Raw genomic sequence first — 19,802 nt, 5'->3', positions numbered from 1 at the left:
CTAACGCCCCCTCTCCCCTCCCCCCCGGCACCCAGTAATGCCCTGCCCCCTGCCCCGCCCTCCACGCCCCGCCCCCTTCCCACTCTGCCACGCCCCCTCCCCACCTCCCTCCCGCCACACTTTCCCTTCTCCTGACTGGCTGAGACAGTAAGGCTCCTCCCCCGTGGTTGCCGGGCAACTCCCCGACGCGTTCCACCTTCGCAGCGTGGAAGTCAGAAGCCCAGGAACGCGGTTTCTCAGTCCCGCCTCTGACCATGGCTTCACTTCGTACTGCCACTCCCAGGCTGAAGAGCTACTTCAGGGACAACTACATCCCTCAAATATGTGAGGTACTGGAGACACACACACACACACACACACACACACACACACACACACACACACAAACACACACACGAGGGCGCGCGGAGATACCGGGGGTCTCTCGGAGCTGGAGCTAGGAAGGAGCAGGATGAGGAGAGGTTGAAGTCAAATTCTCCAGGGGGAAAGAGCGCAGGATCCAGGTTGGAAACCCCAAGTGCCAACTTCTAAGGTTTAGACCAGAGGAACGAGGGAAGAAGTGCCAGACACACAGAGAAGAGTAGAGAGTGTTCTATTTATGAAGAGCGCCTTGAACAAGAAGTGCGCGGTGAGCCATTTGAAGACTAGAGACTTCGGGGGTTCTGTGGTAAGAATTGCCTCTTCCCGCTTTTAGCGGGAGGGAAGAAGAGTAACCTGCCATTGGACACAGCTTCGCACCACACCTTTTTATAGATCGTCACCCAAGCAAAACCTGGGGTCTTAGTCTCAACTAAGAAGTGGATTTCAGGGCCAACCGGTATGAAGCAAAGCTGCATTGATTAAAAGCAGAAACAAAGGTGCTGCAATAGAGAGAGCAAAACACACCTGATCGGACAGGCGTGGGCGTCTGAGGGAGGGGAGTCTTTACAATGGGGAAGTCGGTGGATATTTTTTCTTGTGGCTTTCAAAGTTATTATTTCTAAGTGTTGCTAAGAAACCACCCCCGCCCATCTTCTAACATTACCCGAAGAGTATAGTTTGTAACAAGGTTAACTTAAAAGTTGACATTTCTCTCAGTAACTAAAATTGTACGGTGATTTATGAGCAGCTTCATTTAGTGAGAGTGCGGAAGCCAGGAACTCAACGCTATGTGTCATTTGGCCTTATGTAAGCACAGCCTAGTTACTGGCTTTGACACGCTTGGTTGAGGTGTCTGGAAATGCATCATCTGGCCCGAAGTGAGCACAGTTTACCTACTGTCTTTATCAGGACACCATTCAGAAAAACATATATTCCCTCCATGGTCCATTAGGTCCCTATGGATGGAGTCTCAGGTGCTTTTTGAACAGTCGCCATAATTACCCAATTCTGCTTTGCCTCAAGAGGACGGGATGGTGGGATGGTACCGAATACCAGGCTTTGTCCTCTTGGGGGCAGGGAACTGAGAGAGTGCTGGTGACTCGTTGTCTGTTGGAAGCCACTGTTTGTTGTGGGCTGGTGCAGTAGGAGTTCCAAGCAGATGCCATGGCCTAGTCGGGGAGAGAGGAGTACCATTCAACTTCCAGGGCAATTTGGTACAGCTCTTCCCAGGAGGGTGGTAATCTGGAAGTATTTGTTAACATGTTAAATAGGGGCATACCCCCATGGTTTTATCCTGAGAAGCCTCCGCTGCCCCCCAGTCACCTCTGCTCACACATTAACAGCAGGTGCAAAAGAGAGCAAGGGCCTCTCTGTTCACGTCCCCTAGAGACCATTAAGTTGAATTCCGTTCTGCCAGCTCACTCTCTATTTATATATCTATCTGATTCCATTTGCCAGGACTTTGACTCTTCTAGAAGCTGTCTGCAAATATGCGTAACACATACACTGATCGCAGGCATCCATGTATGCTTGAGGTCTTCTGAACCTCACCTGAGAGGTTTCAGTAAAACCTGGTTGTTCACCCACAGTGCCATTTCCCCACAAACTTGTGTACATGCTGATGAAAGAAAAGCCAAAACCAAAAGCCTACTCGTGCTAGTGTAGCTGTAGTTTCCCTTGCTAGGGACACTAAGGTTGAGGATTCCCCAGGCTTAGTAATGGTAAAACTCAAACAAACAAACAAATAACCCCCCCAAACCAAAACCAAAACAAACCAAAAACCAACCAACCCAACAACAACCACCTAGTATACTAGGCTTGTTGAATCTGCTGATTAACATTTTTAATTTTCATAAGTTTTGGAACCAAACACTTAAATATATTACTATTTTTATCTAATTATTTTCTCTTGTAGGAATCTAATCATGAGTGTAATAAAATTATAATCACAGGTTTTCCCACCCACACCCCAGTTCCCAAAATAATGACTCTGAGACTCTATTATTTATGAACATATGCTGAGGGCATAAGCTTTGCCTTGTTCCCCGGCTAGCTCATAACTTGTTTCACATGTTTATTCTACTCTATGTGGGCCACATGGCTGGCTACTCTCCTCAGGTTTATATAGCTGTCTTCCTCAGAGTACAGGATGAACCTCCTACCTCTGACTCTATCCTGGAGCTCATCTCTTATCTACCCCACCCCCTAATTCCTGCCTCAGCTAATGGGCCATCAGCATTTTAGTGACAGGTGATGCTTCCATACTTTGTCCTATGTTTTTCTTCCGGGTGAAATTTTGGATCTGTTTCCTTGATGAGTTCAATGGATTGCTACCTTTACTACTTTCCTACCCCATCCCATCTGTTGATGACATTCAATGGGATCCTAGTGAGCTTTTCAGTCCTGAAATGCCCACTGACTCCGTTCAGTGCATTCCACTTTTTAAAATCATGAAAATGTCTTTTCATCTATTTTCCAATCATTTCCTGTTTTCTAACATCTTAATGGTTGTTTTTATAAAATCATCACCTGGAAAGTTGTTGACACCCCAGGACGCAGGAAGGTAGGACAGGAGAATTGCTTTTAAGTCAGCCTGGGCTACATATTGAGTTCAAGAAACTTGGCGAGTGAGCCTGTTTTAAACAAAACTGAACACTGGTTCCTTCCATATCCGGATACTTTGGGGTCTATTGTCTGTTGTCTCTCTTCTTCCTCTCCTGAGTGCCATATTTCCTCCCCTCCACATGTTGAGTGATTTGTTTTGTGGGATAGCGAGAGAAAGAGCAGGAGACATTCTACACAATGCACACTCTGTCAGCACAGAGGGCCCCTCTTTCCTGACTGTAGAGTGAAGAGCTGGCCTCCCTCCAGGCCAGTGAAGCTGAGGGCGGTGCTAGCCTGCAGGGTTCTTCTCTTGTTCCTGTGAACACCCTCCTTGCTGTGGCTAATGTAAAAGGTGGGTCTAATAATGTTTATGATCAGCCTTATAATTATTACAGCAGTGTTATCTAACCTGCGATCCCAATCAATAAAAAAACCACAGACACCTGATAGATTTTAGAATAGCCTTATTTCCCCTGGGGCTGGGCAGATATTACCTCCTGAGCTGTCTTTACCTCCCAATCCTGCATCCCACACCGTCTGCTCTAGTACTTTCTATCTGGGCTACCCTCCCACCTCCATTCGTAATTCCATACATGCTTACTTATTCTCTCATCTGGGTCGCTCTCCTGTAGCTATGCCGATCTGGCCTACCTTCCTCCAGCCCTGCCCAGGTATTGGCTTTTTAATTGGTCAAACAGGAATCATTTCTTAGGCAAGGCTTACACAACAAGGACAGGTATACATGAGAATGTGCTCGTCTGGGCAGCAGCCATTAGAATACACAGCAGCAGGCCAACCCCCAACACTTCTTACAGGTAGTCGTGGCTAGCTCCCAGCTTCCTCCACGAACACCCTAGACCCAAATGCACTTATTATTGAGCAAATGGCCACATTTGGGCACGTCTTATTCTTTCCATCCTATGCAGCCACCAAAAGCCGGCTGATTTCCCTCTCTACAACTGGTGGAGTTTGCTCTGCCTGGACCCAGCCCTGTCCTCACTCTAGGTCCGCGGCTGGGAGAAAGGGCTGAGCTTTGTCAGTCCCCTGAAGAAGATTCTTCCTCCCTGGATTTTCACTACTCTGCATTGTCTTACATGTATTTTTGCACTGGGATGCGTTCAGGTACCTTACTTAATTGGCCTCCCGAAGGTTGCTCTCTGACCTCCACACATGCACACACAGTAAGTAAGTGAACCAGTAAACCAGTGAATGATAAATGTTAAAAGTATAAAAATAGGAGCTGGAGAGGTGGCTCAGAGGTTAAGAGCACTGACTGCTCCTCCAGAAGTCCTGAGTTCAATTCTCAGAACTGGCATGGTGGCTCATAGCCATCTATAATGAGATCTGATGCCCTCTTCTGGCCCGCAGGTGTACATGCAGGCAGAGCACTGTATACATAATAATAAATAAAGAAGTAAATATTTTTTTTTTAAAGCATAAGAGTAAAAAGTAATATTCTGTCAGGAAATACTCTCTTTCTGTCTCTGTCTTTCTCATATGATCATCTCAATAACAGCAAGCTGGTATTTCTCATCACTAGACTCTCATGAGATGTTCTTGCTGTTTAAGTATGTTGTCTACACAAAAGATACGAACATAAAATAGTAATAGCCCTATAAAAAAGACCTTGGAACTAAATATTTCATAGCATGTTTTGGGTGTATGTGTTGGTGCATGAGAGGTGGCATATGCACGCCACGGTGTACATGGGACAAGCTTGGCTGTCAGTTCTTGCCTTCAGCTTTGTTTGAAACGGGGCCTGTTTGTTCTTTGATGCCAAGCCTGTTGGTCCTTGAGTGTCAGGGATTCTCCTCTCTTCATCCCGCCTCCCACCCCGATGTCCCAGGGATGCTGGGGCTTTACATGGGTCCTGGGCATTCAAACTCAGGTCCTCAAGTTTGTGAGGCAAGTGCGTTATCCACTGACCTGTCTCCTCAATCCGGAGCTAGATATTTTGAAGTGTCTTGTATCTTAATAAATTAATCAAATAATCAGATACTTAGAAATTTGGGCAACAAAGTTTACTCTGTATAAATCATTTTATGGTTCAGGAACTATACATTTTAGAAACTCCAAATTAAAAAAAAATGTAGTGGCAACACCTAGAGGGATGCACCTACAAAGAATTGTAGAAACCGTGAATACTTGAATTTTCTTTTTCTCTATCTCTCCTCTCTCCTCTCTCTGTCTCTCTGTCTCTCTGTCTCTCTGTCTCTCTGTCTCTCTCTCTCTCTGTCTCTCTCTCTCTCTGTCTCTCTCTCTCTCTCTCTCTCTCTCTCTCTCTCTCTCTCTCCAGGGTTTTTCTGTGTAGCTAGCATTAGCTATCCTGGGAGTAAAGGTATGTGCCACCACATCCAGCTTGAGTTTTCTTCTGATTCACTATAGCCACTTCCCTCAAAAAGTAGCCAGCGTGTACACTGTGTGAGCATCTCACCATCTGCCCCTTGAGGTACTTCTGAAGCGTACCTATATTTTGAAACAAATTATTAAAATAGGAGCCCACACAATGATGCTCTGTTGGTAGGATTTGGGTATGTTAAAAAAATTAGACATGTGTATGTATTTCTTGTTCTACTTGGTAGAACTAAGTATGTTACCTACTGAGACACAGGCCTGCTCCAGAGAGACCAAAGAGGAGCTATATATTATGGCTTCACTGTCTACAAGATTATTAAACAAATAAACTTAGCATTGAACCAGTAAGAAACTACACTTTGATTCCAGCACTTGGGAGGCAGAGGCAGGCAGATCATTGTGAGTTTGAGGCCAGCCTGGTCTTAAAGGGAGTCCAGGACAGCCAAGGCTACATAGAGAAACCCTGACTCAAAAAGCCAAAAGAAGAAGAAGGAGAAGGAGAAAGAGAAAAGAAAAGAAAAGAAGGAAAAGAAAAGAAACTACATTTCAAACTGAGGCTGGATTTCAGTTTACTGTCTAGGAAAATGATAGGAGCATGCAAAGCCAGCTCTTACCAGCAGAGAGCGAGCTGCAATTACAAATCATGACTGTAAAGCCACTTGAATTTTTCTTTTTTCTTTTTTTTTTTTTAATGAAGGTTTTATGATTTATATTTCTTTCAAGATTCAGTTGTCAATTTGTGTTTGGGAAAAAAACCCAACATTTGTTTATAAGCTACATAGACTCTGTTATTGGTTATTTGTTTAAGGAGCAGATAATCTGTCAGAGGTACAAAAGAAAGACATGGTGGTTTGGCCTGGGTTAGATCCCTGCAGGCTCCCTGGTTCTTGGTTCAGTCTCAGTGAGCCCCTAGGAGTTCAGGTTTGTTGATTCTGTGGGTTTCCTTTTCTTTTTTTCTATTTATTTATTTATTTATTTATTTATTTATTTATTTTTAAGTCTGTTCATTTTACATCCCAATTGTAGGCCCCTCCCTGCCTTGTGGCCTTCTGGTCCCACCCTCCCTCCCTCATCCCCCTCTCTCCCCCGCCCCCCAGCCCTCCTCCCCTAATATGTGACCTTGGCCTATCAAGTGTCATCTGGACTGCCTGTATCCTCTTCCTCTGTGGCCTGGCAAGACCACCCTGCCGCGGGGGAAGTGATCAACGTGTGGGCACCATGTCAGAAGTAGTCCCTACTCCCATTTTGTGGACCCCACAGGAGACTGTGCTGCCTGTCTCTGTGAGTTTTCTTATGCTGTCCTATGGAACTTGACATGTCATGTTTGGCTGATATCCCTGGGAGGCCTGCCCTTTTCTGAAGGGAAACAGGAGTGGATGGGGAGGGAGGAGAAAGTGCAGTCAGGATGTAACATATGAGAGAATAAATTAATTAAAAATAAAAAAGGAAAGGAAAGGAAATGACATTGCTTGAGTCCAGGAGACCAGCTAGGGGAACCGAGCGTTTTTCAGAGATACAAGAATCAGGAATTTGTGTCAAGAGACAACTTGCTGATTTGGGAGAGGAGAGGCTGCCTAGTAAGCACTTTTGCTGGACTTTTGGGTCAACAGTTTATTGCTTCTTAGGTGTGTGTGTCTAGGGGGAGGCGTGGCAAATCTTTGCTGAGTTTCCTGCCTAGCCAGCCAGTTCACAGATGTGGTCTAAGGGGGGCTCCGCATTAACAACCCCAAAATTCATTATTTCTCCAGTAGTTATTTTACCTAGGCATTAGCCACACAGGATGATCTATCTCTCCATTGGCTGTGCGGTCTGACAGGCATTCATATGGTTGTCTGTGTCTCACATCCCAGGGGCTGTGGCTCCTCACCTGTAACGTAAAGCTATCCGGTCTGAGCTGGGCGTGGCCATATTCCTGTAGTCCTAGCAACTTGGGAGACCAAGGCACGGGGGTTGCTCGATTTGGTTATTCAGACTAGCATGGATAACATAGTCAGACTCTGGCTCAAATAGACTACCCCACCCCACCCCCACCACACACCCCCAAATGCTCGTCCCAAGCGGACTTCTCTCCTCCACAGGGTTCCTTCTGCATGGCCAAACCAGTTGGCTCGCTTTACTAATCTCAGGACACTTCCATTTGTAAAGCTTCTAAAATTAAAATATGGTACCATCTGCTTAAATGCTGATAAGACATTAGCCTGATTTATTTTCAAATGTTCATTGTTAAAATATAAAATAAAACATAACTTAAAAGCAATGCTACACTAGCTCCATCTCTGCCTCAAGGTGGGAGACCTCATTTTGCCTTGCTGTGTGGGGTTTGGGGAAGGGATAGGAAAAGTTTTGAACAGTTTCAAAGTAAAGGGCATTCTGGAACTGTGATTCTTACTCACATGGCACTTTTTTTTTTAAGCAACCCCCTTTTTTCTTTCTCATTTCTTTTCCTTTTCAAAGCGTGTAGACATCTATACTGCTTGTTCTATTGTCTGTTTAACAGATATGCTTCTAAACCGGGCGTGGTGGCGCGTGCTTTTAATCTCAGTACTCCGGAGGCAGAGGCAGGTGGATCGCTGTGAGTTCAAGACTAGCCTGGTCTACAAAGTAAGTCCAGGACAGCCAAAAGCTACACAGAGAAACCCTGTCTTGAAACAAAACAAAACAAAACAAAACAAACCCCCCCCCCCAAAACCCAAAAACAAAACAGATATGCTTCTGTGTTTATATGTGAAGAAAACATTTCCAAATAGATAGCACCGCGTTCTCCTCATATCTGGTTCAGTAGGAAGCCACACGCACACTCACACTTTTGTGTGAGTCAGGGTTAGGGTTAGGTGGTCTGTGCAAGGAACACAAGGGCAAGGGCTTCGTCAGGGGTGACTCTGCCTGGAATCTGTCCCCACGAGGCTCACGTGTTCGAGTGTCAGCCCCCAATGCAGCAGTGTGCAGAGGGGTCTTTTTACAGCAGCTATGGCCACGGGCCATCAGCCTGACAGGCGGACTGATGTTCATCTTCCAGGACTGGCACTCCTTGCTCTCACACTACACTTTCAGTGGTATATTAGAACACCCCGGGCTGCCTTTCTTTGGCCTTTTCCTTTAGTGGAGGTGGCAGTCAGCAATGGGGAAGCCAAAGACTCCCATGATCAATTGCTGTGTTATCCCAGCGCTATTCTGGTCTGGATGTGATTCAAAGTGGTTTGCACATGCTAATGTATTTAATCCTCATCTAGTCCTGTGACATGCACACCTTCACCGTCCCACTTCAGGAAACACAAACAGAGGCAGCTCTCATTCCTGTACAGCAAGTGCTTCTGTCTGCGGAGCTGTCTCCCTGGACCTTTTCATTGCGCAGAAAGCAGCACTTGAGGAGTTAGCTCTGTGGTCCTTGCTTAGTGTGCCCAAGGCCCTGAGTTCCATCCCTAGCACTTCTCAAGACAAGCAGACAGAAAATATTTATTCACTCTCCACACTGCCTCGTTGGCAGAGTGTTTTGTGCATCCACTCACCAATGTGTACAGCTGCGTGCTGTGTTGTTTTGCCCATTAGGAACAAATAATCAGTGTTATTTCTTTACAAAAAGCAAACTTGCCAACACTGCTAGCTCCATATGCCTAAATCACCGTTTCTGAGACTTATCCTCTCAATTTGACTAGGCTTCTGCAGGCTAAGGTTTTGTTTTGTTTTGTTTTGGTGGGGGAAAGCAGCTTTTTGGATCCATAGAGCTTGGAAATACAAAGCAACATGCAGTTTCTGGTATTTCTTAACCTGATCCCTAACTCTCTTAATTTCCAAAGAACTAAACTGACTCCCAGACTTTTGTGTGCGTGGAAACTTCCCAAGGAGTCTGCTAAAAATACAGAGCCCTAGGTAGCATCCTGAGAAAGCAGGTTGCCGTCCAAATACTTCTGATGTAAATGTCCTCTAGACCCCAGAATATGGAGGAGGGACGGCCGGGCGCTGAGTGGGCAAAGTAGAAGCCCCTGGGCTCTGTAGATCCGCACAGCAAGGTGCCAGAGACAGATGAGTTTGTCAGCAGAGCCATTCAGGAAACCCTTGTAATGGAAGGGTCTAGCCCTGTTAGGAGGTCCCTTGCTGCCTTTCAGGTGATAACCACCTTTTAAAATCTAGCTTGCAGCTGTGGTGGGAACCAAGGGTGTCTTGTGCGGCCATATTTAGTCTTCAAGTAGCTGAGGTCCTCCCGAGAGAGGTTGGAGAGGGCTGGATCAGGGAGACTAAGAGGTTGTTATGGTCCATTTTCTTAAAAAAAAAAAAAAGGATTTATTTTTCTGTGTATGGGGGTTTTACCTGTATGTGCACTTTATACATGCCTGGTGCCCACCAAGGCTGTAAAAGTAGGCTATATCCTCTGGATCTGGAGAGGCCAATAACCCTAAGTGGCCGTGTGAGTGCTGGGACCAAACTGGATCCTTTAAGAGCAGGGTGCTTTGAATGGCTAAGCCATCTCTCTAGCGCTGGTTTTTTGTTTTTGTTTTGTTTTGTTTTCATTTAAGAAAAAAAAAATCTAGAATTTGGGAAGGGTGCATGCTCCTGCCATTGGAAAAGAAGACAATCAGGATTTAAACAGGTGCTACTGGGTGGCTATTTTGGCCTTTTCTGCTACCTTGCACATTAAAAACTGTCTTGTTTTCACTAGTGTCTTAGTCTCTTGAATTTTTCATTCTCTTATTTCCAACAGGAGGTAGAGAGGGAGAGGCTAAGGTATTCTGCCAGGCAGTTCCTAACGGGCTCCACACTGAGAGGCGGGAGGGGGTTGCAAAGGGAGGAATTTTATTATACAGAATTCAGACGGAACAGATTTTCCCATATGTCCATTGGTGTGGCCCTTCAGCTTATGTGTGGACAGTCGTTTGGTGAGACTGTCCATGGGTGAAGCTTCTGATGTCACTAGGAGACACACACTCACAGCAACGGTCTTTGCGGCCCTCTTCTGCAAAGCCTCCCTGAGTCTTAGGTGCAGGAGTGTTTTGGGTGCAGGTGCAGGAGCCCACTGGGATTGGGCTCCATAGCTCTGCATATTGATTGGTTGTGGTTTCTGTAGTGGTCTACATCTGTCTCGAAGAGAAGTTTCTTTGATGAGGGGTGAAGACTACACTTATCGCCACAGTAGGTTTTGACCGTGGGTTTTTATCAAGTCTCTTTAAGTTTTGACTTGAAGAGTTTTTTGTTTTTTGTTTTTTTAATTTAAAAAATGGTTCCTCATTCTTTTGTTCTGTGTTTTTTTTTTTGTTTTGTTTTGTTTTGTTTTTTGAGACAGGGTTTCTCTATGTAGCCCTGGTTGTCCTGGACTCCTGTAGACCTGGCTGGCCTCAAACTCACAGAGCTCTGTCTGTCTCTGCCTCCCGAGTGCTGGGATTAAAGGCGTGCACCACCACCCCTTTGTTCTTCATCTTTTAAAAGGGTAGGAACTCTGGATCTAAGCACTATACCTACCTTCAGATTTGTACAAAAAAAAATTTCCAACATAACTCAGAATGCTGTACAGTAACTTCTGTTGTATCCTCTATAGGATTCCCCCCCCCTACCCCCCACCCCCTGAGACAGGGTCTCTCTGTGTTAGCCTTGGCTGTCCTGGACTCACTTTGTAGACCAGGCTGGCTTTGAACTCACAGCGATCCACCTACCTCTGCCTCCCGAGTGCTGGGATTACAGGCATGCGTCGCCACACCCGGCCTCTATGGGAATTTTTAAACAGAGACAGGTGCACTCAATTTTGAATTGACTGTAACAGCGTGTCAACACAGCAACACGAAGGGCTGCGCAAATGAGACGCATGGGGTGGCGGAGCGCTGGCTGTTTTCGTATTCTCTTCTTTTTTTTTTAATTTTTATTTTTTATGGTTTTTTTGAGACAGGGTTTCTCTGTGTAGCCTTGACTGTCCCGGACTCACTTTGTAGACCAGGCTGGCCTTGAACTCACAGCGATCCACCTGCCTCCAGTGCTGGGATTAAAGGCGTGTACCACCACGCCCAGCTTTCTTTTCTTCTTTTAACAGGCGCTGTTATGTGGTTTGCTTGTGACCTGTCCCGAGGACCCATTGAAATATTTAGAGCAAATGATCAAAATTATCATTAACAATGGTCTGGAAAACCTTCTTTGGTAAGTGTTGTTTTGATGTATGATAGGGAAATATTTTAAAGGCCACGAACTTTGTATAGTATCACGATAAAATCCTGCCGATGAATGTTTTCAAATCTGGGGCTTGTTAAGGAATCCCTCCATAGGCTGTTAGGTCCCCAAGACTCAATGTGAGTAACATGCTCACTGACTCTCAGTGTGAGAAACACGGTGAGCTCCCATGTGGGATCCTAGGGCAGGTGTTTCAAGGTGAGGATGAGAAAAGGGCAGCGCATCATCCTTGGGAGATCAACAATTTCTTTAAAAAAATATTCTTATTTGTTCAGTTTGCATCCCAGGTGTAGTCTCCTCCCTCCTCTCCTCCCAGTCCCCCCTCCCTCCCCCTTCCCTCCCCCCTCCCCCAGCTCATCAAGTCACATCAGGACTGAGTCCTTCCTCTTCCCCTGTGGCCTGGCAAGGCAGTCCTGCCACGGGGAAGTGATAAAAAAAAGCAGGCAACAGAGTCCATATCAGAGATAGTCTTGGCTCCCCTTACTAGTGGACCCACATGAAGCCTGAGCTGCCCATTGGCTAACTCTCTGTAGGGGCCTTAGGTCCAGTCCATATATGGTCCTCGGTTGGTGCTTCAGTCTCCACAGGCTCCTCTGGGCTCTGGTTAGTTGGCTCTGTTGGTCTTCTTGTGATGCTCTTGTTGCCTCTAGGTCCTTTTATCCTCCCCCTGCCCCCCCTGCCCACCACTTTTTCACTAGACTCCCTATGCTTTGCCCAGTGTTTGGCTGTGAGTCTCAGCATCTATTTTGAACTGCTCCTGGGTGGATCCTCTCAGAGGACAACTCTGATAGGCTCCTGTCTGCAAGCAGAGCACGGTATCACTAATAGTGTCAGGGTTGGCTTTGCCCCATGGGGTGGGTTTGGGTTTGGCTAGGCATTCTGTCGGACATTCCCTCAACTTCTGTTCTATCTTTATCCCCGCATATCTTGGGTCCAAGTTTCTGTGGATGGGCTGGTGTTCCCCTCCCTCCACTAGGAGTCCTGTCTAGTTAGAGGATGTCCTCCTCAGTCTCCATGCCCCCTGCTACTAGGAGTCTCAGCTAGGGTCCCCTTCATATCCTCCCAGAGGCCGATTCTGACTTAGGTCTCCAGCTTGTCACAGAGATGCCCCAGCCCACAGTTTCTCTTTTCTCTGCAGGTTTTCTGTCCCCTCACCCCCATTCTCCCCAGGTCTGATCTCCACCCTGATTTCTCTCTGTGCTCCCTCTCCTACCTTAGTCCCTGTCTTCAACCACTACCTCTGTCTATTCTTTTTCCCCTTCTGAGTGAGATTTAAGCATCCTCCGTTGGGTCCTCCTTGTTACGTATCGTCTGTGGGCCCATGCATTAGAGTATGGTTACCCTGCAGTCGATGGCTAAAATCCGTGTATGCACAGCAAATTGTTGGTGAGGTGGTTCTGACCTGCCTCCTCAGGGGAAATCCCCACCACTCCCCCACGCGTCAGTGACTCAGTCATAAAATTACTTCAAAATGGAATTAATCTTGACCTTGCTTTGTGATTGTATTAAAGGGATATGTGCATTGATCCATCACTGAAACCAAAAATCCGAAGACTGTCTGAAACTTACTTGGAACAGCTCTTTGGACTCGATGAACAGCTGGTAATTAATCAAGCATTCTGAAACACACCTTATATGTTCTGATGGAAATACCCAAACAGACCTTAGGTGTTTTGGGGGATGTGAGGCTAGAATCCTTGTAGAATTGGGGCCACGGAGGAGAGTGTGAGAATAGCACACACACACAGGCTAAACCTCCACACTTGTAAGGAACAGTCAGGCTTTTTTTTTTTCTTTTCTATTTTTGACTGTCTGCTTTTCTCCTTCTCTTCCTCTCATGCACAGAAACAGCATTATGAAAGCTAGGTTAAATAGCACACCCTGTAACCCCAGCACTCAGGAGGCTGAGGCAGGAGGATGGAGAGACTGAGGTCAATTTGGACTACTGGGCAAGATCCTCTCTCAAAAACAAAACCAAAGCTTTAGAAAGCTCTTAACACACAAAAGACTAAACAATCATTTTTAAAGCTAAATATAGTCATTTAAATTCATATCCAGTCTATGTTGAAATCTTTACTATGATAAACAACATTCATCAACAAATATAAATGTGACTTTCCAAAAAAAAAAAAAAAAAAAAAAAAAAAAGAAAGCTCTTAAAGGGGATGTTTTCTTTTCCTCCTTTTGGGTTCTACCCTCCAACTGTCTGTTGGCAGCCCTGATTTATAAAAGGAGGCATGCTTGTGAAGATGTGGCCAAAATGTTAATGAGACAACTTGAAAGCCATACCTGGTTGTTCCTGAAAGGTGGAGCCTCCAGAAGCTGGCTTTGTTTCTTTTTTTTTCTTTCCTTTTTTTTTCTCCAGACAGGGTTTCCTCTATGTAGCCTTGGCTGTCCTGGATTAGCTTTGTAGACCAGGCTGGCCTCAAACTCACAGAGATCCACCTGCCTTTGCCTCCCCAAGGGCTGGGATTGTAGGTGTGTACCACCGAGATTGGTTGCTGGCTTTGATTCTTAAAGAGAACAAGGGAGTACATACAGGAGTTGGAGATCTTTTGAACTGTGTGTGTGTGTGTGTGTGTGTGTGTGTGTATGTTTGGCAAAAAACACATGGAGAGAGAAATGTCAAAAGAAAATTAGATATTCTCAGGTCAGTTTATGACACTTGATGATGCCAGGGATGTGGCCTGTATAAGCCTAAGCAAAACTTGGGGGCTCCCAGTAAAGCTGGGCATTGAAAGTTGCAATCAAAGCATGAGCAGAGCCACAGGAACACGAGGACGTTAGCCTCGGATCCTCACTGTTCTGCAACAGAGGAACAGATGTGGAGGGCTGGGGTGGTGCTGCCGCATCTGGGTACCTAGTGGCACCAGCGCATGGGCATCAGAACTGATGTGCGCTGTGGTGTATAGAGGCTGGGGTGGTTCTGCTGCATCTGGGTACCTAGAGACACCAGCACATGGGCATCAGAACTGATGTGCGCCGTGGTGTATAGAGGCTGGGGTGGTGCTGCCGCATCTGGGTACCTAGCGGCACCAGCACATGGGCATCAGAACTGATGTGCGCCGTGGTGTATAGAGGCTGGGGTGGTGCTGCCGCATCTGGGTACCTAGCGGCACCAGCACATGGGCATCAGAATTGATGTGCGCTGTGGTGTATAGAGGCTGGGGTGGTTCTGCCGCATCTGGGTACCTAGCGGCACCAGCGCATGGGCATCAGAACTGATGTGCGCTGTGGTGTATAGAGGCTGGGGTGGTTCTGCTGCATCTGGGTACCTAGAGACACCAGCACATGGGCATCAGAACTGATGTGCGCCGTGGTGTATAGAGGCTGGGGTGGTGCTGCCGCATCTGGGTACCTAGCGGCACCAGCACATGGGCATCAGAACTGATGTGCGCCGTGGTGTGCAGACTAAGAGCTACACTCTATCGACCACAGAGCTTCGATGTACCAAAGAGTGCAGGTATCTGCAAGCCGTGTTCTTGGAGATGTTGCGGACAGCATCAGGGCTTAGAAGAGGTGCAGAGGAGAGGATTCTGAGCCCCCAGTGTCCATGTTTTCTCTCCAGAATAACTTTGCTTTCAATGTTATTCTGGTTAAAAAAAAGCGTTGCTGTAAACATGCAAACATGTCTGAAAAACATTAATACTTGTCTATCTCTATCTATCTAGAGATAACTTCATAGCTAGTATTTTGGCAAGGATTATAGAACACATAAAATCAGGTTGTACCAAGCTTTCTAGAAGTCCCTAGGGAGTCTTCAAACAACTGGGGAGAATTCTATGGGGCATCGACAATTCAAATCTAGAGCTTATGTGTTGTTAGAAGTCCTTTGGGTTTGAACATAAAAGTTAATCACCAGTGAGTGGTCACAGTTACTGCTCACAGTTGACAACCTGAGTGGCTAAATGTCCTGTAGGCAACAGCATAGCTGCATATTAATTGTATTCTACAGCACACATAATAGAGTTTCAAAGTAACAGTACCAGAGAGCCACTGCCATTAAGAATACTGAATGTGCAGCAGGGTGTGGTGGCACAAGCCTTTAATCCCAGAGCTAGGGAGGCAGAAGCAGGTGGCTCTCTGAGCTTAAGGCTAGCCTGATTACAGAATAGCTAGAGCTACACAGAGAAACCCTGTCCCAAAATAATGATGATGATGATGATGATGATGATGATGATGACGACGACGACAACAACAACAACAACAGCACTGAATGTGCATGCTAGAGATGACTTGGTGGCTAAAAGCACTGGCTTTTCCTGTAGAGGACAAGGGTTGGGTCCACAGCACTGACACAGCAAGTCTACAATTCTAGTTCCAGGGCAGCTGGCGCCCTCCCCTGGCTCCTGTGTGTACCAAGCTCTCACATGGTCTGCGTTCAGGCAAACACGTAGACATACAAACAAATGTTTTCCTCTAAAGGGTACTAAATTCACATTAGAGACATCAAACAATTCTTTTTGCCCCTAAGGTGGATGGATCTTATTAGATAGTTTTAATAAAAGTAATACTTTTTTAAAATTTATTTTAAATTCTTTTGATTTTGATTTCTCAAGTCAGGGTTTCTCTGTGTAGCCTGTAAGAGTCTGAGAATTGATGAAGGAAGAACTCAGACTCAGATACTATGTAAAAACAAAGAGTGTTTATTCTGAAGGAACAGTCTGCATGGAGGGGTCAACCATCCATACAAAATGGCGGAGGCCTGAGGGGGAGTCGCAGGCTCTTTTAAAGGCTTCTAGGGGAATCCTATCTGTGGCTACGTGACTCTAACTGGGATTGTCCAGTGCCTGTGGACCAGGATAGCCTTGAACTCACAGAGATCTGCCTGCCTGTGCCTCCCTGAGTGTTGGGATTATAGGCGTGTGCCACCTTGCCCCCAAAGTAATTATTGCTTAATGTTGATGTCACCTACTTTTCTCTTTGATATAATTATGCTTTTCCAGTTATGTATAACATTATAAAATACAGAATTAATATTGAGATCTTTCTAACTTATCCTTCCCTTTAGGTAGCCATTTTAGTATTTTTTCAGTCTAGTCTTTAAAATATGAGAAATTATATTGCCTTCCTCTCCTCTGTGACTTACACACAAAGATACACACACACACACACACACACACACACACACACACAGACACACACACACATAGAGACACACATGCACAGACACATACACACGCATGCACAGAGACACAGAGACACACACACAGAGACACACGCACAGACACACACACAGAACACAAATCTAACTATAAGTTTTTATATATTACCACCTTAAATATGTCCAAGAAATATATTCATATATACAGCTTTTAAAAAATGAATCTTTTAAATTTGTATTTTGAGACTTTTTATTTTGGTTTTTTGAGGCAGGGTTTCTCTGTGTAGTCCTAGTTGTCCTGGACTCCTTTAAAGGCATGAGCGGCCAGTGTGGGGTCCCATATACAGCTTTTTAAATGGTGCTGTCATTGGAATGCCATCTAACAAAAGCCTAAAATTAAAATGAAAAACATGAGCTTTTTCTGAGAAGAAAGGGAGGGAGGGACTGGGAAGCGAGGAGGGAGGGGAGGTTCCTCCTGGGATGTAAAGTAAATAAATAAACTGATTGAAAAGTGAAAATTATAGTCTCACAGATGTAAATAAAGTTCATCTATAAAAAGGCAAGTTAACCCTAGGGCCCTGGGAGCGTGGCTTTAATGGTCTAGGAGTGTTGGAAACCAAACCCTGAATATTGCTATCTGTCATAGCATTTCTTTCTTTCTTTTCTTTTTTTTTTTTTTTGAGTCTGGAAGAGGTGAGTGCAGTGACACAGCTTTAATCCCAGCACTTGGGAGACAGAGGCGGGCAGATCTCTGTGAGTTCGAGGCCAGCCTGGTGTACAGAGTGAGTTCCAGGACAGGCAGACCTTACATAGTGAGATCCTGTCTCAAAAAACAAAAACAAAAACAAAAAAACAAAAAAACAAAAAACAAAAAACCAAACCAAAACCCCCAAAAGAGAATTACTAGATCCTGAGAAGGCATCAAACTTAAATATTTCAATAATCTGAAACAAAGCATGGTAATAATAATTTGAACTAGATTAACACTGTTTTCTGTACATTTAAATGTAACATAGAAGAAGAATAGCAATTGTATGGTAATTGTGTGTGCTGTTTCCTGTTATTTATGGCCTCTGAGATGTAAAGAATATCTTTACCCTGACTCAAGAGTTGGAGGCAGGCATACCACAGCACCCTGATCTATAGAGCAAGACTCTTCCTCAAAAATAATATTTGTAATATTTGTCTAAATCGTTTCAGCGGCTTTGCTTAATCAAGTTGTTAGTAAACATCTACATGTTTATAAAAATTATTTCTCTAAAGTTGTATTTATTTAAATGTGTTTATTAAATAGAGAATTAAAAGCAATGTAACAATGAGCATTTTGTGTGTGTGTGTGTGTGTGTGTGTGTGTGTGTGTGTGTGTGTGTGCACAAAGCCCTTCAGTTACAGGGAGCCTTTTAGTAAACTGTAGATGAAGAGGCTTGACTGATGATGAAAAATCTAACCCTTCAAACCCTGCCATGGTGCTGCATGGACGGACAGCTGTGTGCTCCGTTTCAAAGATGAGGCTACTGTTTTGCAGTTGTTTCTGTGTGTCCTGAGCTCGAGGGGACCTCTGAAGGAGAGTCCTAGCCCGGCTCTCCTTTTGAGAGCCTGGTGTCTGGCTGAGCTGGCGCTGCTTGTGTTGATTTCGGCAAATCCTGACCCTTTATCCCTTGGGCTCCTTGCCTTGCTGAAGGCGTCCTAGGTAATCACAGCGTGCAGCGGCACGCCTCTAGCAAGTCAAGCTTGTACTTTGGATGCTCAGACGTCCTTTCCCTGCCCATGAAGAACCACTGTGGAGCAAGTACTCAACACTTTCAATTCATTTTCATTGGTTCTGAAAAGAAGGGCTGTTCAATACAAATTTGGCCGGGAGCATTGCATTATTAAAAAAATATTTGCTATTATGTAAGACCTTTGTGATTTTTTTTTCCTTTTTTCCAAGACAGGGTTTCTCTGTGTAGCCTTGGCTATCCTAGACTTGCTTTGTAGACCAGGCAGGCCTCGAACTCACAGAGATCCCCTTGCCTCTGCTTCCCAAGTGCCACCATGCTTGGCTCTGTACCACTACACCTGGCTTGCCCTTTGTGATTTTTTACAAAATATTACGTTAGTTCAAAAGTACAAAATTTAAAGTCACATGGATTTTGTTGGCCTAGTATTTGTTTTGGTACTGTGCACAGAGGTGAGCACACAGCACATGGGGGGGGGGAGGAGGGGAGGGAGGTGATTCTTAGTCTTTAACAGTAGTCATGTACACAGAATAAACATCATACATCATTATAACGTTTACTCCTCAAAGAACACACAGATGCACAGTCAGTTCAAACTGTCTCTAGTTCTCCCATGTTTTTTTGCGGATAGTGGCATGGGATAAGTTTGTATCTCTTCAAGCAGACTCTACAGTTTATACATTTAATTATTTGTTTTTTGTTTTTTGGGTTTTGTGTGTGTGTGTGTGTGTGTGTGTGTGTGTGTGTGTGTGTGTGCTTTTCTTAGGCTTGCTTGGTGAAGGATTCTTGCATGTTTGTTAGAGGACAGAATATAATTTTACAGCAGCACTCATAGGCAAAAAATCAGTCCTGGCAGTGACCTACAGACTGCAATTCTGTCTTCCTTTCTTTTGGTCCAAGGTATCATGTAGCTCAGGCTGCCTTTACACCTACTATGTAGCCAGGAATGACCTTGAACTTCTGGTTCTCCTTTCTCTGCCCCTTGAGTGCTGGAGTTACAGACGTGCACTACCACAGGAATCAGCGGCTTCAGGCATGCATCACTGGGGTTAAAACCCAAGACTTTGTGCACGCTTGGCCAGCAGTCTAACAACTGAACCATAGCCTCAATTCTGCAATTGAAGAAATATAACTGATAAAAACCATACTTGTTTACCTTGAAATGTTTTGAGGTAAATGGGATGTAACAAGAGCATTCAGTTAGGGCGTGGTGGCGCACGCCTTTAATCCCAGCACTCAGGAGGAAGAGGCAGGCGGATCTTTGTGAGTTCAAGGCCAGCCTGGTCTACAGGGAAAGTTCCAGGACAGCCAGGGCTACACAGAGAAACCCTGTCTTGAAAAACAAAAACAAAAAATAAAACAACAACAACAAAACAAAAAAGAAAGAAACCATTCAAAGTAATGACTCTACTCAAGTAACTTTGCAGAAAAGCAGAGGGGGTGGGGGGGGTGGGGTGTGGGTGGGGTGGGAGTAGGGGTGGGGTGGGAAGGTGGAGGTGAGGTAGGGTGGTGTG

The 19,802-nt window shown here is 45.2% G+C and overlaps 1 protein-coding gene across 5 annotated transcripts in view; it reads left to right on the top strand.

The window, feature by feature from the left end:
* The first annotated feature begins 115 nt into the window (after positions 1–115).
* Positions 116–19,802, top strand: part of FBXL13 (F-box and leucine rich repeat protein 13) — a 209,671-nt gene continuing 189,984 nt past the window's right edge. For 4 of the 5 annotated variants that reach the window (XM_084787279.1, XM_084787275.1, XM_084787277.1 and 1 more), the window contains exons 1-3: positions 116–329; positions 11,333–11,436; positions 12,978–13,068. In XM_084787279.1, coding sequence (XP_084643405.1) covers positions 255–329; positions 11,333–11,436; positions 12,978–13,068 — 270 coding nt within the window. In that variant the 5' untranslated portion in view covers positions 116–254. The remainder of the gene's footprint in view (positions 330–11,332; positions 11,437–12,977; positions 13,069–19,802) is intronic. The other variant, XM_084787278.1, reaches the window with a different exon arrangement.

Source organism: Acomys minous (assembly GCF_964271855.1).
Source record: "Acomys minous genome assembly, chromosome: 6".
In the NCBI taxonomy this organism is placed as follows: domain Eukaryota; kingdom Metazoa; phylum Chordata; class Mammalia; order Rodentia; family Muridae; genus Acomys; species Acomys minous.
Note: the sequence above shows the minus strand (reverse complement) of the source record. Positions and strands in the feature narration are given on the sequence as shown.